The sequence below is a fragment of the Lepidothrix coronata genome, unplaced genomic scaffold, assembly GCF_001604755.1.
Source record: "Lepidothrix coronata isolate B3197 unplaced genomic scaffold, Lepidothrix_coronata-1.0 Scaffold259, whole genome shotgun sequence".
Classification (NCBI taxonomy): domain Eukaryota; kingdom Metazoa; phylum Chordata; class Aves; order Passeriformes; family Pipridae; genus Lepidothrix; species Lepidothrix coronata.
This window is the reverse complement of record NW_016690439.1, coordinates 806,027-817,516: the sequence shown is the minus strand read 5'-3', so window position 1 is coordinate 817,516 and position 11,490 is coordinate 806,027. Positions and strand designations below refer to the sequence as shown.

At 54.4% G+C, this 11,490-nt stretch overlaps 1 protein-coding gene across 5 annotated transcripts in view; it reads right to left on the bottom strand.

Annotated features, from left to right (window-relative positions):
• Nucleotides 1-4,300: 4,300 nt before the first annotated feature.
• TMEM183A (transmembrane protein 183A) overlaps nucleotides 4,301-11,490 on the bottom strand; it is a 14,610-nt gene continuing 7,420 nt past the window's right edge. For 2 of the 5 annotated variants that reach the window (XM_017835530.1, XM_017835532.1), the window contains exons 5-8: nucleotides 10,923-11,155; nucleotides 7,593-7,673; nucleotides 6,871-7,026; nucleotides 4,301-4,777 (exon numbers count right to left, since the gene is read on the bottom strand). In XM_017835530.1, the coding sequence (XP_017691019.1) occupies nucleotides 4,497-4,777; nucleotides 6,871-7,026; nucleotides 7,593-7,673; nucleotides 10,923-11,155 (751 nt within the window). In that variant the 3' untranslated portion in view covers nucleotides 4,301-4,496. Of the gene's footprint in view, nucleotides 4,778-6,870; nucleotides 7,027-7,592; nucleotides 7,674-9,087; nucleotides 9,230-9,950; nucleotides 10,061-10,922; nucleotides 11,156-11,490 lie in introns of all 5 variants that reach the window. The other 3 variants (XR_001878171.1, XM_017835531.1, XM_017835533.1) reach the window with 3 other exon arrangements.

Below are 11,490 nucleotides of genomic sequence, written 5' to 3'. Positions count from 1 at the left end.
TCACACGGGAACGGTGCCTGGGGCTCGTCTGCCAGGACAGAGGTGGCCACAGGGAGATGTTGCAGGGCAGGAAGCGGGTGATGGCACCGGGAAGGAGAGGGAGGAACATCCGCAGGCTCTCGGATCCGCTTCCCCCGGTTTGGTTTTTAAATCCTTACACTCCCATCGTGGGATGCCAGTGGCTCTGTCCCCACGGTGGGGACACCCCCCGTGCCCTGGAGCAAGGGCAGCCTGGAATTCCCACCAGGGCAGGGGCTGGGAGACACCAGGAGGGCCCAGGGAGCCGGTTTGGTGCCCCCAGCAGAGGTTTATGTTCAGTGCCCTGGGGAGGAAGGGCCGTGGGACTCGGTGGCTCCTGGGAGGCGTCACAAGGGCAGCAGCCGCGGGAGGGGGAGGGCTTTTGTCACCACAGGTGTCCCATGACCCCCATCCCTGCAGGAAACAACAGGGCTGGGTCCTTCCTGTCCTTGTGGGAAGGAAGGGGAGGGTGGTGGGGCCAGCACGGCCCTGGGGTCTCGACCCCAGCACAGCCCTGGGGACCCCAAAACAGCCCTGAGTCCCTGACACAGCCCTGGGTCCCCAAAACAGCCCTGAGGTCCCCAATGCTTGTGGGTGCCACAGGCCCCTGCCATAGCAACATGGGGAACACCCAGCTCTGCAGCAGAGCCACTAAACCCCCCTTTGGTCCCCACATGCCACCTCAGGGTGCAGTGCTAGGGCAGGATTTGACCCTCTCCAGGCACACCCATCCTGCCTGGAGCAGCAGAGGAATGCCCAGCCAGGACACAGCCCCCAGTGCCCAGGCAGGGTGCTCCTGGGTCCTCTTGCCCTCCAAAAGGTCCCACAAGCCCAGTCTGAGCCCTGTGCTATGGGACAAACCCCAAACGGTGTTTGGGGTGCTAGAAAAGGGCTCTTCCACCCATCTCTCCTGTGAGGGGCACAGCACAACCCCAGCACCTGGGCACAACAGGGCCCAGCACCCAGAGCCACTCCCAAACCTCCCACTGGCCCAAAACCCAAACGTGCTCTGCTCGCTGAAATATTTGCCCTGGGGGACAGGGAGGGGGCTGAAATGAGGCTAAAAGGCACATTTTTGCTTGTTTTTGGAACAAGCTGGAGAATGAAAGAGAAGCCCCAGGTGCAGAGGCTGTGGCTGTGCAGGCTGTGCACGGCCCAGCTCAGGGGGCCGGGGAGGACCAATCCCCCAGTTCCCCCAGTTGGGGCTGGAGCAGAGCACTGGGGTGGGACAGGCACGAAGGGACCCAGGGCAGGGCCCAGCCACCTCCCCCAGGCACCCAGCCCTCAGCTCACCTGGCTCAGCTCCTGTTGGACACCAGATCCCTGACCAGGAGGGGAGGCCAAGCCTCCGTGTCCCCTGGGGCAGCAGAGAGCCAGGTCAGATCCATTACAGCCCTTCCATTATTCAGGAGCCCAGGCAGGACAAAGGGGAGGGACAACGGGGGAGGGAGAGGACTGGGGCTCCACTCCCCACGGTGCTGATGTGGGGCTCCATTTGCCCCCCACCAGGGTCCCCTCTGAGCCACGTCCTGCAGAAAGGGGTGGCTGTCACACCAAACCACAGCCTCACTGAAACCCACTCCTGGAGAGCACCAGAGTGGAGGGTTTTGGCAAGCAGGCTCTGAGAGAGGCTGGGCCTGGGGGACAGGGGTGGAAAGCCCCTGCTCAGGGCTGAAGTCTGGCCAAGTGGTGCTCACATCACCAAGCAAACCTCAGCACCGGGGTCAGGTTCCACTGCTGTGGGGAAGGCAGGAAGGGGAACAGCCACAGCCTGCAGAAATACACGTAGGCGAGCAGAGCCCAACCTCCCCAGCACCCCTGCCACCTCCCCAGCGCCCCTGCCACCTCCACAGCACCCCTGCCACCTCCACAGCACCCCTGCCACCTCCCCAGCACCCCTGCCACCTCCACAGCACCCCTGCCACCTCCCCAGCACCCCTGCCACCTCCCCAGCACCCCTGTCACCTCCACAGTGCCCCTGCCACCTCCCCAGCGCCCCTGCCACCTCCACAGTGCCCCTGCCACCTCCACAGCACCCCTGTCACCTCCACAGCACCTCTGTCACCTCCACAGCACCCCTGTCACCTCCCCAGCGCCCCTGCCACCTCCACAGTGCCCCTGCCACCTCCACAGTGCCCCTGCCACCTCCCCAGCGCCCCTGCCACCTCCCCAGCGCCCCTGCCACCTCCACAGTGCCCCTGCCACCTCCACAGCCTCCCCACATGGATCAGCAGGGGTCCCTGATCCCTGCCAGCCCCACCAACCAGCACCGCAGTCACCAGAAGGTTCGTACAGGGAAAGAGTGAAAATATTTCTTCCACATTTTATACATTTCAGCCTAGAAAAAGGCTGGTGTGGGAGAGACACCTCTGTCTGTATTTAAACAGCTGTATTTGGATGCAGCAAGCCTGTTAGTAGCAGGAAACATCCCGTCCACCTGCTTCCTGCTGTTCCAGCCCAGGATCAGTCCCAGGATTTACTCTGGGGTGGGTGCTGCTGGGTGCCCTGCCCCAGCACAATGAGCACACCCTGGGCATGCCACACTCCTGGTTAGAACATATCCCTGCTCTCACAGATGGCAGGAACACCCAGCCCCGGGATCTGTTCTGTGTTTCTGCACAGAAGCAAGAAAGAAGCCCAGGCTGCCGTTCCCACCCCCGCTCAGCCAGGGCAGCTCTCCAGGGTGAGGGCAGAGCTTTACACAGTCTGATCTGGGAACCAAACACCTCTGCTCCCACCCTCCAGACCCCTGCACAAGCAGCAATCACCAGGCTTCACCCTGCAAAACCGAGTTTCCAGGGAATGCAGCACAAAACACCTGGAAGCACAGTCCAGAACTCTTGGCTCCCTCCAAGACAACAGGGAACTGTGCAGCCTCCCCACATTTCACTCTCTGACCTCCACTCCCTGAACACTTGTCCCAGAGCTCAGGGGCATTTAACCCCACGGCAAAACAGAGGATTGTTGTCCCCCATTGCCCTGGAGCAGCTTCCTCCTGGCACAGGGATGGAGCCCTGCACAGCTCCAGGGCACTGCCCCGCTGTCCTGCCCCACAGCACAGACCCTGCTCTGCTGCCAGGACGGGTCAGGATCACAGGCACAGCACGGTTCTCTTACCCTGCACCTCTACTCCGACCAATCTAGTTCCCAAACTCACCTGCTGGGCATCCCCAGGTGTTGAGCAGCAGTGAGGAGGGGACTGCGAGGCAGGAGCTGTCCCAAAGTGTGTGTTTGAAGTCAACAGCAAGAGCCTCTAAGGCAGATCCCAGTCTGGGGCAATGTCCTTGGCGGTGATTTACAGAGTGCAGGAACTCCTCCCAGGCGGCTACACCAGGGCCATGGGGGTGACAGAATCACAGAGTACACTGAGTTGGAAGGGACCCACAGCATCGAGTCCAAACTGAGCTGGCACAACTCCCTCTCCTTCCAGGTGCTTCACTAAACATCACATATGGAAAAGTGCTGTTACTCCTGCTTGGGACAAGGTCTGAAGTGCACCAGGACTGAGGAGCTGATCATGGACAGGCAGCAGAACTCAGTGCCCTGCTCCTCACCCTACTTCAGTCACTCCTCATCTGCCCCTGCACTGCAGCCCCTCCTCTGCCTGCACCACTCCTGCACCAGGAGCCACATCCGTCCTGGATCCATCCCATCCTCCTGACAGGCCCCTCTCCCTTCTCAGTCAGCCCAGAGCCACAGAAAGTTTCAGGGTCGCTTCTTCCTCACAGAAATTACTCAGTTTAGCCAAAAGCCAGAGCAGTGACTGCTTGTGGGCTTTCAACAGCAAACATTTTCACATTGCTCTCAGAAACCACACTAGGTTGAGTCCTTCATCACTGCTTTTGTTATTTTAGTTTATCCCCTCCAGCTCCTCTCCCTCCCTGTTTATCTTCTCTGAAAAGCACCTTCTGGCTTTAAAAGTTTAGTTCTTCTTTTCAAAGACAAAACACCAGCGTGAGAACTTGGAGTACCTTTACATTCAAGAGAGACTTTTGCCTTACGACTCCTCTTTGAAATAATTCCTTTGTTTGATCATTTATGCCTTTTTCTTTCCTGAAACTTGGATCTGTTGGGCTGGGAGGTAAGGTTATAGTTGATCACTTCTGCTTTGCTCTCTGCTTCTCAGACACTGAAATATCGCACTGTGGGTGAGCACCATCTCGCTGCAGCAAAACAAAGGTGGATTTTGTTTGTAAATTGTCTCTGGAAAGCAAATCGGAAAGTTCTTGGAAAGCAAAACCTCCTGCTTCTTCCTGAACAACAGAACACAGGACCACTTTGATTAGCACCAAAAGGATTTTAAATGAATAGTTCCAGGGAGCTCCTTTCAAATCATAAAATGTCAATTTTACATAAAAGTGTGTTTACAAATAGTTTCTGCTTTACACTCAGCTCTGCCCATTACTGACCAGAAGTTATATACACACAAACTAGCTCAGCAGCTTCAACCACTTGCAAGGGAGGACTGCAGAATTTATTTAAGAAATAAAAATAGGATTTTCCTGGTTCCTAGAAATTCTCTTCGGCCTGCCAGATCCAGTCACCTGCCAGCTCCTGCAGCCTCGGGAGAGCACTAAGCTTTCGGGGAGAAGGGGTACTGTGGGTGCCACCAATCCAGGAGCCTGATGCTGTGCACGGGGTCCAGCACCACCTGCACCCCCTGCTCCAGGCGGGGCTTCTTCCCGTTGCGGACGGGGGTGTCCTGGAACACGAGGCGCACGCGGTGGTGCCGCATGTCGGTGCTCACGTTGATGGTGAACTGCAAGAGAGGAGAGACCAGAGGGGCTTCAGCAAAACCAACACGAGTTCTGAGCACAGCACTTCTAGGTTTTTGTGACTTCTCCTGGCCCGTGCAAGTCTGAAGTGTTTCAGAGTTTGTCGCAGTCACAGGGACCGGTTTATTGCCCTGTGGATAACCAAACCTGTGTGTGCTACACCCTCAGTGTCATTGCTGAGGGACTGCTAATAAAGGGATAACCAAACCTGTGTGTGCTACACCCTCAGTGTCATTGCTGAGGGACTGCTAATAAAGGGATAACCAAACCTGTGTGTGCTACACCCTCAGTGTCATTGCTGAGGGACTGCTAATAAAGGGATAACCAAACCTGTGTGTGCTACACCCTCAGTGTCATTGCTGAGGGACTGCTAATAAAGGGATAACCAAACCTGTGTGTGCTACACCCTCAGTGTCATTGCTGAGGGACTGGTAACAAAGGGATTGTTTGCAGCAGCTGCCCAGGGCACACCTGACACCTCAGGCTCTCAGAACCCTGCAGGCAGGGCAGTGTTTCTTTGTCCTCACACCAATGGCTCAGCCCTGGAACTCCCCTCCAGGGAGGCATCAGCACCTTCACCCCCAGCCCGAGGGGTCATCTCTGCTCATGACCCACCTTGGACTGGCACAAGGGGCAGCTGCAGCCACCCAGAGCATCAAAGGTTCCAAAAACATCCCAGGGCTCACAGAGTTCAATCCCCCCTCGGGACAGTCCCTGCCCTGGGGGAGGCACTGGGCATCCCCACCTCAACCTGAGCACAGACACTCTGCAGGTCTGGGCACTGTTGGGACCACTGGTGGATCCAGAGGAGGACCAGAACTCCAACAGAACTGTGCCCACCATCCTGACCAACAGCTCTCCTTTCCTTTTCCTTTGCCCCCGGGGGGGCCACGTGGAGCTCAGCACAGGGGCCCATGAACACTGCTCTGTTCTTGCCCCAGAGTGCTGGGTTATACATCTGTCTTTGGGGGTTAAAACCAGTTTTCTCCATATCATTGCACTTATTGCAATCATTTTAGTGAATTGTAACTCTGACTTGGGATCTCTCTCAAGTTGGGTTTGTTTCTCCCACTGGTTTCCTTCTAAACCAGCACAGAGTCACAGTGAGTTTACAGCACTGCCTGGCCACCCAAACAATAATGCTTTGAGTTGTAAGGGTTGTAAAAGGGTTATAAAACATTGGGACAGGCTGCCCAGGGCAGGGGTGGAGTCGCCATCCCTGGAAGGGATGTGGATGTGGCACCTGGGGACGTGATTAGGGGTGAACGTGGCAGTGGGCAATGGTTGGACTCGATGCACTGGAAGGTCTTTTCCAATCCAAACAATTTTATGACTCCGTGATTTTAAGAGAGCCTGGAAGCAAGTGGCTGTCAGGGGAAGTCTGGAACTCGCTGCCCTACTCCCAAGTGAAGCCAGACTGAACCTCTCCTGGGCACAGGCCATTTCTGAAGCCCTGACTCACCAGCACAGCCCCTTGTGCTGCCCCTTGTTCACCACAGAGCTGCCCCAACACTCCTGCTCTGCTGCTCTCTGGAGCCCAGCTTTGGGGGTTTGTTCCAAAGCTGCCCTTCCTCCCATCAAGGACCAAACACAGATTCAAAGAGTTTGCTCAGATGGGATTTTCCTCTCAGAATTTATTGCCAATAAGGAGATATTTTCTTGAGGAGGGCAGACCTGCACTTCTCCTGCTCCCTCCCTCTCGTACCTGCTGCAGTTCTGGTAACTAATCACCCCCAAACACTGCACCACAACCACAACTCCTGCAGATTCTCTACATCCTCTGGATTTACTGCACCAAATAGGGAAGAGCTGACGGAAATGGAGAAGTTAAACTGAGACCCTCAGCATTTCCTGTTCATAAGATTCCTAAAACTGGTTTGCTGACAAAGCAGTGGGATTTGCACAGCCCTAGGGAGGCACTGGGTGGGATTCCTGGGGTTGTCCCGTGCAAGGCCAGGAGCTGGGACTCGAAGCTCCTTGTTGGTCCCTTCCAACCCAGGAGGTTCCATGATTTTAGGTGCCCTCCTTCCAGAAACCTCGCCTGCAAAGCCTGCCTGGCAGCTTCTCCCCCACTCACCAAGGTAAACGTCATGCCCATGACGATTGGCACGAAGATGAAGTTGAAGGTGGTGATCTGCAGCAGGCAGCAATCCTGATCCGGGTTCGTGTGCACCTCCTCGTACTGGATGGGGGGCTGGAGACCTTTGCAACACTTGCTCTTCAATCTGGGGGACTTGGAAAGAAAGAGGCCCTGATTGAGCTGAGCAGGTTCTCACCACCTCCCCGTGTGTTTTGGGCACTGTTCCCAAAACAACCAGAAGCCTTCACTCGGGACAGGCAGGACCATTCCTTTAGAGGGGAAAGCTGCAGAATTCCCAAGGCTGCCTGAGACTACTGGCTTCTCCCAAGACCCATTCCTGGAGGTCTTCCCTTGCTTTATTTCTCTGAGAAATCTTTGCAATGGTAAAACAAGAAGTTTCAGGTTTTTGGTCAACATTTTGATCGCTACAGTCAAACAACTGGGTTTGAGTAGCAATCAGACCCAAAGGTGAGATTATTTGGGGTAACAAATGATCCCCGTCAGAAGGGATACCAAAAGAGGAAATAAAAATCTGGGATTCTAAATGTCTTGGTATCACACACAGAAGACTGAGTGTAGTTTCAGACTGTGCTTTAGTTTACCAGGGGAATCAGAGTTCCCATTTATTGTCTGAAGGCATAAAAAGTGTCCACCTTCCCTTTTACCACCCAGAAAAATAATTTCTGCTTCAAACAAAAGTCACTGCCAATCTTTCATACCTGCTTTTTGAACTTGAAGTTGAATTCCCACATTGCTTCTTGTCTGTTCCCTACAATCTTTTTGCACCAGAAAAGCAGACACTGAGGTGGAAAAAAAGAAACACACAAAATTATGAAACCCTTAGAGGCACCACTTTAAATAAGTTTTAGCAGAGCATAAAGGCTTCCAATTACAAACACAATTATATAAGAGCAATTAGGAGCCACTTATTCAAATTAATTATGTTCAAAGAACCCTCTCAGCAGTTTAGGTCTCCCAGTTTCAAGTTGGCCAACTCCTCATGCAACTGGAGAACACAGCACGTAGCCAACTGATGTGCCAAACAGAAAAATCCAGTTGTGCCATTTATCCTTTCCCTAAGGCAGAGGATGAGTGGTGCAGATTCATCCATTCCCTCCACCCACCAGGAACTCCCATCAAACTGGGCTCCAAACGAGATCAAAGCCAGGAACAACTGAAACCAGAGCAAGGATCAAGAAGGAAAGGATTCAAAGGGAAATGCAAAGCTCAGCACATGAGCTGTGAGGTGATGGATGAGAAAGTTCCTGAGCCACTGTGGTGTCAAACCTTGACATCACCAGGCACTGCCTGTCACTGCTCAGAGCACAGAAGCACTGCCAGGACAGCCCAGCCTGACCAACCTCCTGTCCCGCTGGAAAAGCAAAGGAGAAAACAGCCTCCAACAGCCTTAGAGGTCACCAGCACTGCCCTCCCACCCCCACACACACCAGAGTCCTCCACTGCCACCTGGTTATCCCTGGGTGGGACACAGGCTCCATCCCAGCACTCAGCACTTGGGGGCTCAGCAGAACTCCTGCATGGACCTGGGAGGGAGGGACATTCCCTGCCCAGCAGTCAGTAGGAGCAACCAGCATTCAACAGCCAAGGGAAGAACCTGGCAAGTGAGTCCAGCCATCCCTAAAAGTGTTTCCACAGGACAGATGCCAGGCCAGCACAGCTGGGCTGATCTTTCACCAGTGTCAGCAGAAAAGGAGGAACAATGTGGGTGAAGAGAACTCCCTGTGATCCACACACAGTCTCTCCTGAAGAGAGAAGGCCTGACTGGGCTGCAGGGCACAGCACACATTTGATTTCACTCCAGGACAGAGTGACCCCAATGAAACAAAGCCAGAGCCAGCCCCCACCACAGGGGCTCAAAAATTAAAACTACAGCTGATACAAGATCCTCTCCTTCAACTCTGAGTCATGTCCATAAACAAGAGTCCTTAAAGGACCCTCATCTCCACAGCCTTCAGGAGGTGAACAACAAAGCCACGTGGAGTCAAGCTCAGAAACACACAGGGAGGGAGCAGCCCCCTCGGGGGTTTTTCCCAGTAAAAACCTTCTCCGGATCTTTTGGAACTGGGGTGGGCAGTGGATGATGCTGAGTTTGACTCCACCACCAGTGGCACTTTGGGGTTCACCTGCAGAGACAGCCTGGTCTAGAGCAGCTCGTTTGGTCATGGCAAGTAGTGAAGCACAAAACATCAGTACCTCCTAAGGGGCAGAGGATGTCCTCGGGTCAGCCGTCCTGCCCTTCAGACGCGCCGTGCTCCGCCAAAAATTAGGGGGTGTCTTTAAAGGGCAAACACCTCTGCTGACACCATAACGGCTCCAGTGTCCCACACAAGCTAGGCTAGGGAAAGAAAAAAGGAAATTAAAGAGGAAAGGCTGGATTGGATTGGATAACACCCGGCTCTGGGCTCTCCTCTTGCCACATGCACTTTCGGGAGGCGGCGCCGTTAGTTTAAGGACCTGTCAAAGGTACAACCAAAGCCCAGGAAAGCCAGAGCGTGGGGAGGCAGTGCCAGAGTCTCCTCCAAACCCCCTGTGCCGAGGAGTTTCTGTGCACAGTCACACAGGTGGAGCTCAGAGTCCTGCAATGCAGTGGTACAGCCAGACCAGACTCAGGGCAGCTCTTTCATGCTCCAAGGGGGGAGGTCGAGCCTCTGCTGCTCTGACAAAGCCTCGGCACCACTTAATTTCCTTTTTTTAAAAGCTGAACAGTAAAAGACTGCACTTCACAGAGCTTCCTCAAACCATTAGTGCAGGAGAAGCACTAGCAGTGGGCACCAAAGCCGTTATGATGTCAAGGTGAATCCTTCCAAAATGCCCTGCCAGCATCACCCCGGGGTTTCCAGCTCTCATAGCCACTGCAGACCCGAGCGGTGGGAGGAAGGTGTTCTCAGGACTACAATGAAGTTGGAATTCCCTCGAAATGTTTTGCTTTTTTAATCTTTAAGAAATGATGGTCCCCAAAGTGGGGACTGAGGATGAGAAGGAAGAGCTCTGATGCAGAGCTAAGACTGCACACAGATCCGTGTGTGTGCTTTTCCCTAGGCTGCAGCACCACCTACCTGTGTGCTGCTGGATGCTCCCTAAGCCTGGGACAGCCTTTCCAGTCCCCACCAGGGAGAGGAAGGAAGGAAGAAAGGGAGGATGTCACACAGGGACAGACGAGGTTGCTCTATTTTGAACGGAAAAGAAAGTACAACTCCTGAATCAAACCCAACTTCGGTTTGGCACCAAAAACCTCGTTCAACAGGTTTTTGACCTTGCTTTTGGAGGGTGGAGAATTCACATTGTTGTTTAAGCTGTTCACAGAGTATCAGCCAGTTGCAAGTTAAAACCAAACAAGAGACACAGAGGCATTTCAGAGTTAATGGTCAACAGCAGTTAAACAGAAATGGTGTGAGTGCTCCAAGCTGGGACAGCACAGGGAATCGCCTGCCCACAGCAGAGACAAACCTATTTCCAGCCCAACAACACAAGTGCAGCCCGAGGCCCAAAGCAGACACTGGCTCTGCACATTTGCCATGCTCACCATCCCAGCACCACCCTCCCTCACCCAGACCCCCGACCATGGGTGACCTACAGGAAGGCAGCATGACATGACTCCTGGCTACCAGTGTCACTCCTGAGCTCTCCTGATGCCTGTTACAGAGGAAAGATGCACTCTGGCAGACAAGGGTCAGAATAAAGCACAAAGCATAAAGGCTGATCCTATGGAGCCTCCTTCCAGAGGAGGGGAGAGCTCCAAACATCCCTGGCAGTTCTGACATCCAGTGGAGCAAGTGCCCTTTTGCTGGTTACAAAGGTGTGTGGGGAGGACTCGGGCAGAAGTTACTCCAAAGAGTAACACTACAGATACAAGTAACCAGCATCCTTCTACAAACCCCTCCTCCGTGTCAGGGATCATCCTACACCCAAGTCAGGGATCATCCTACACCCAAGCTTTGCTGGTGACTGTCTAAACACCATCTAGAAAGAAAAAAACCAAACCAAACAGGAACAGCAACACCTCAGACTTCCTCAGCGATCTCACTTACTCTGGAATTTTTTAAAGTGCTGGGAGTACTGTCTGGAATCGCGGGGTTCCTGGAGACGCGGGAGGCGAAGGGCTCGTACATGTGGTACAGCGAGCGGATGACGCAGGCCCGCAGGCAGTGCAGCTTCTCCATGGACTCGGGGCGCAGGCGCAGTGGCAGGTACGCGTCCAGACTGTAGTGCCTGAGGGGACGGGGACACACCCGGCCTCAGCTGCAGGGTCACAGCACCAGAGCTGTGCAGGGACAGCCACACCAGGAGAACACCGAACATCGGACCGAGCACAGCACCTCTGGTCAGAACCTGAGGGATGTGAGGGGGCCTGTGCTGCTCTCCATGGGATCAGGGGCAGCCGCAGAGGCCTGACCTGCACCACGAAGGTTTCCAGCACATGGATCTCAGCTTGAATATCGGGGCAGTTTTGGACAATATAAGGAAGATATTCAGCTCTTTGAGAGTGTCCAAAGGAGGCAATGAAGGTGGAGAAGGGCCTTGATTTGAAGCCGTGTGAGGACACTGAGGGCACTTGGTGTGTTCAGCTGGAGCAGAGGAGACTGAGGGGAGACCTCA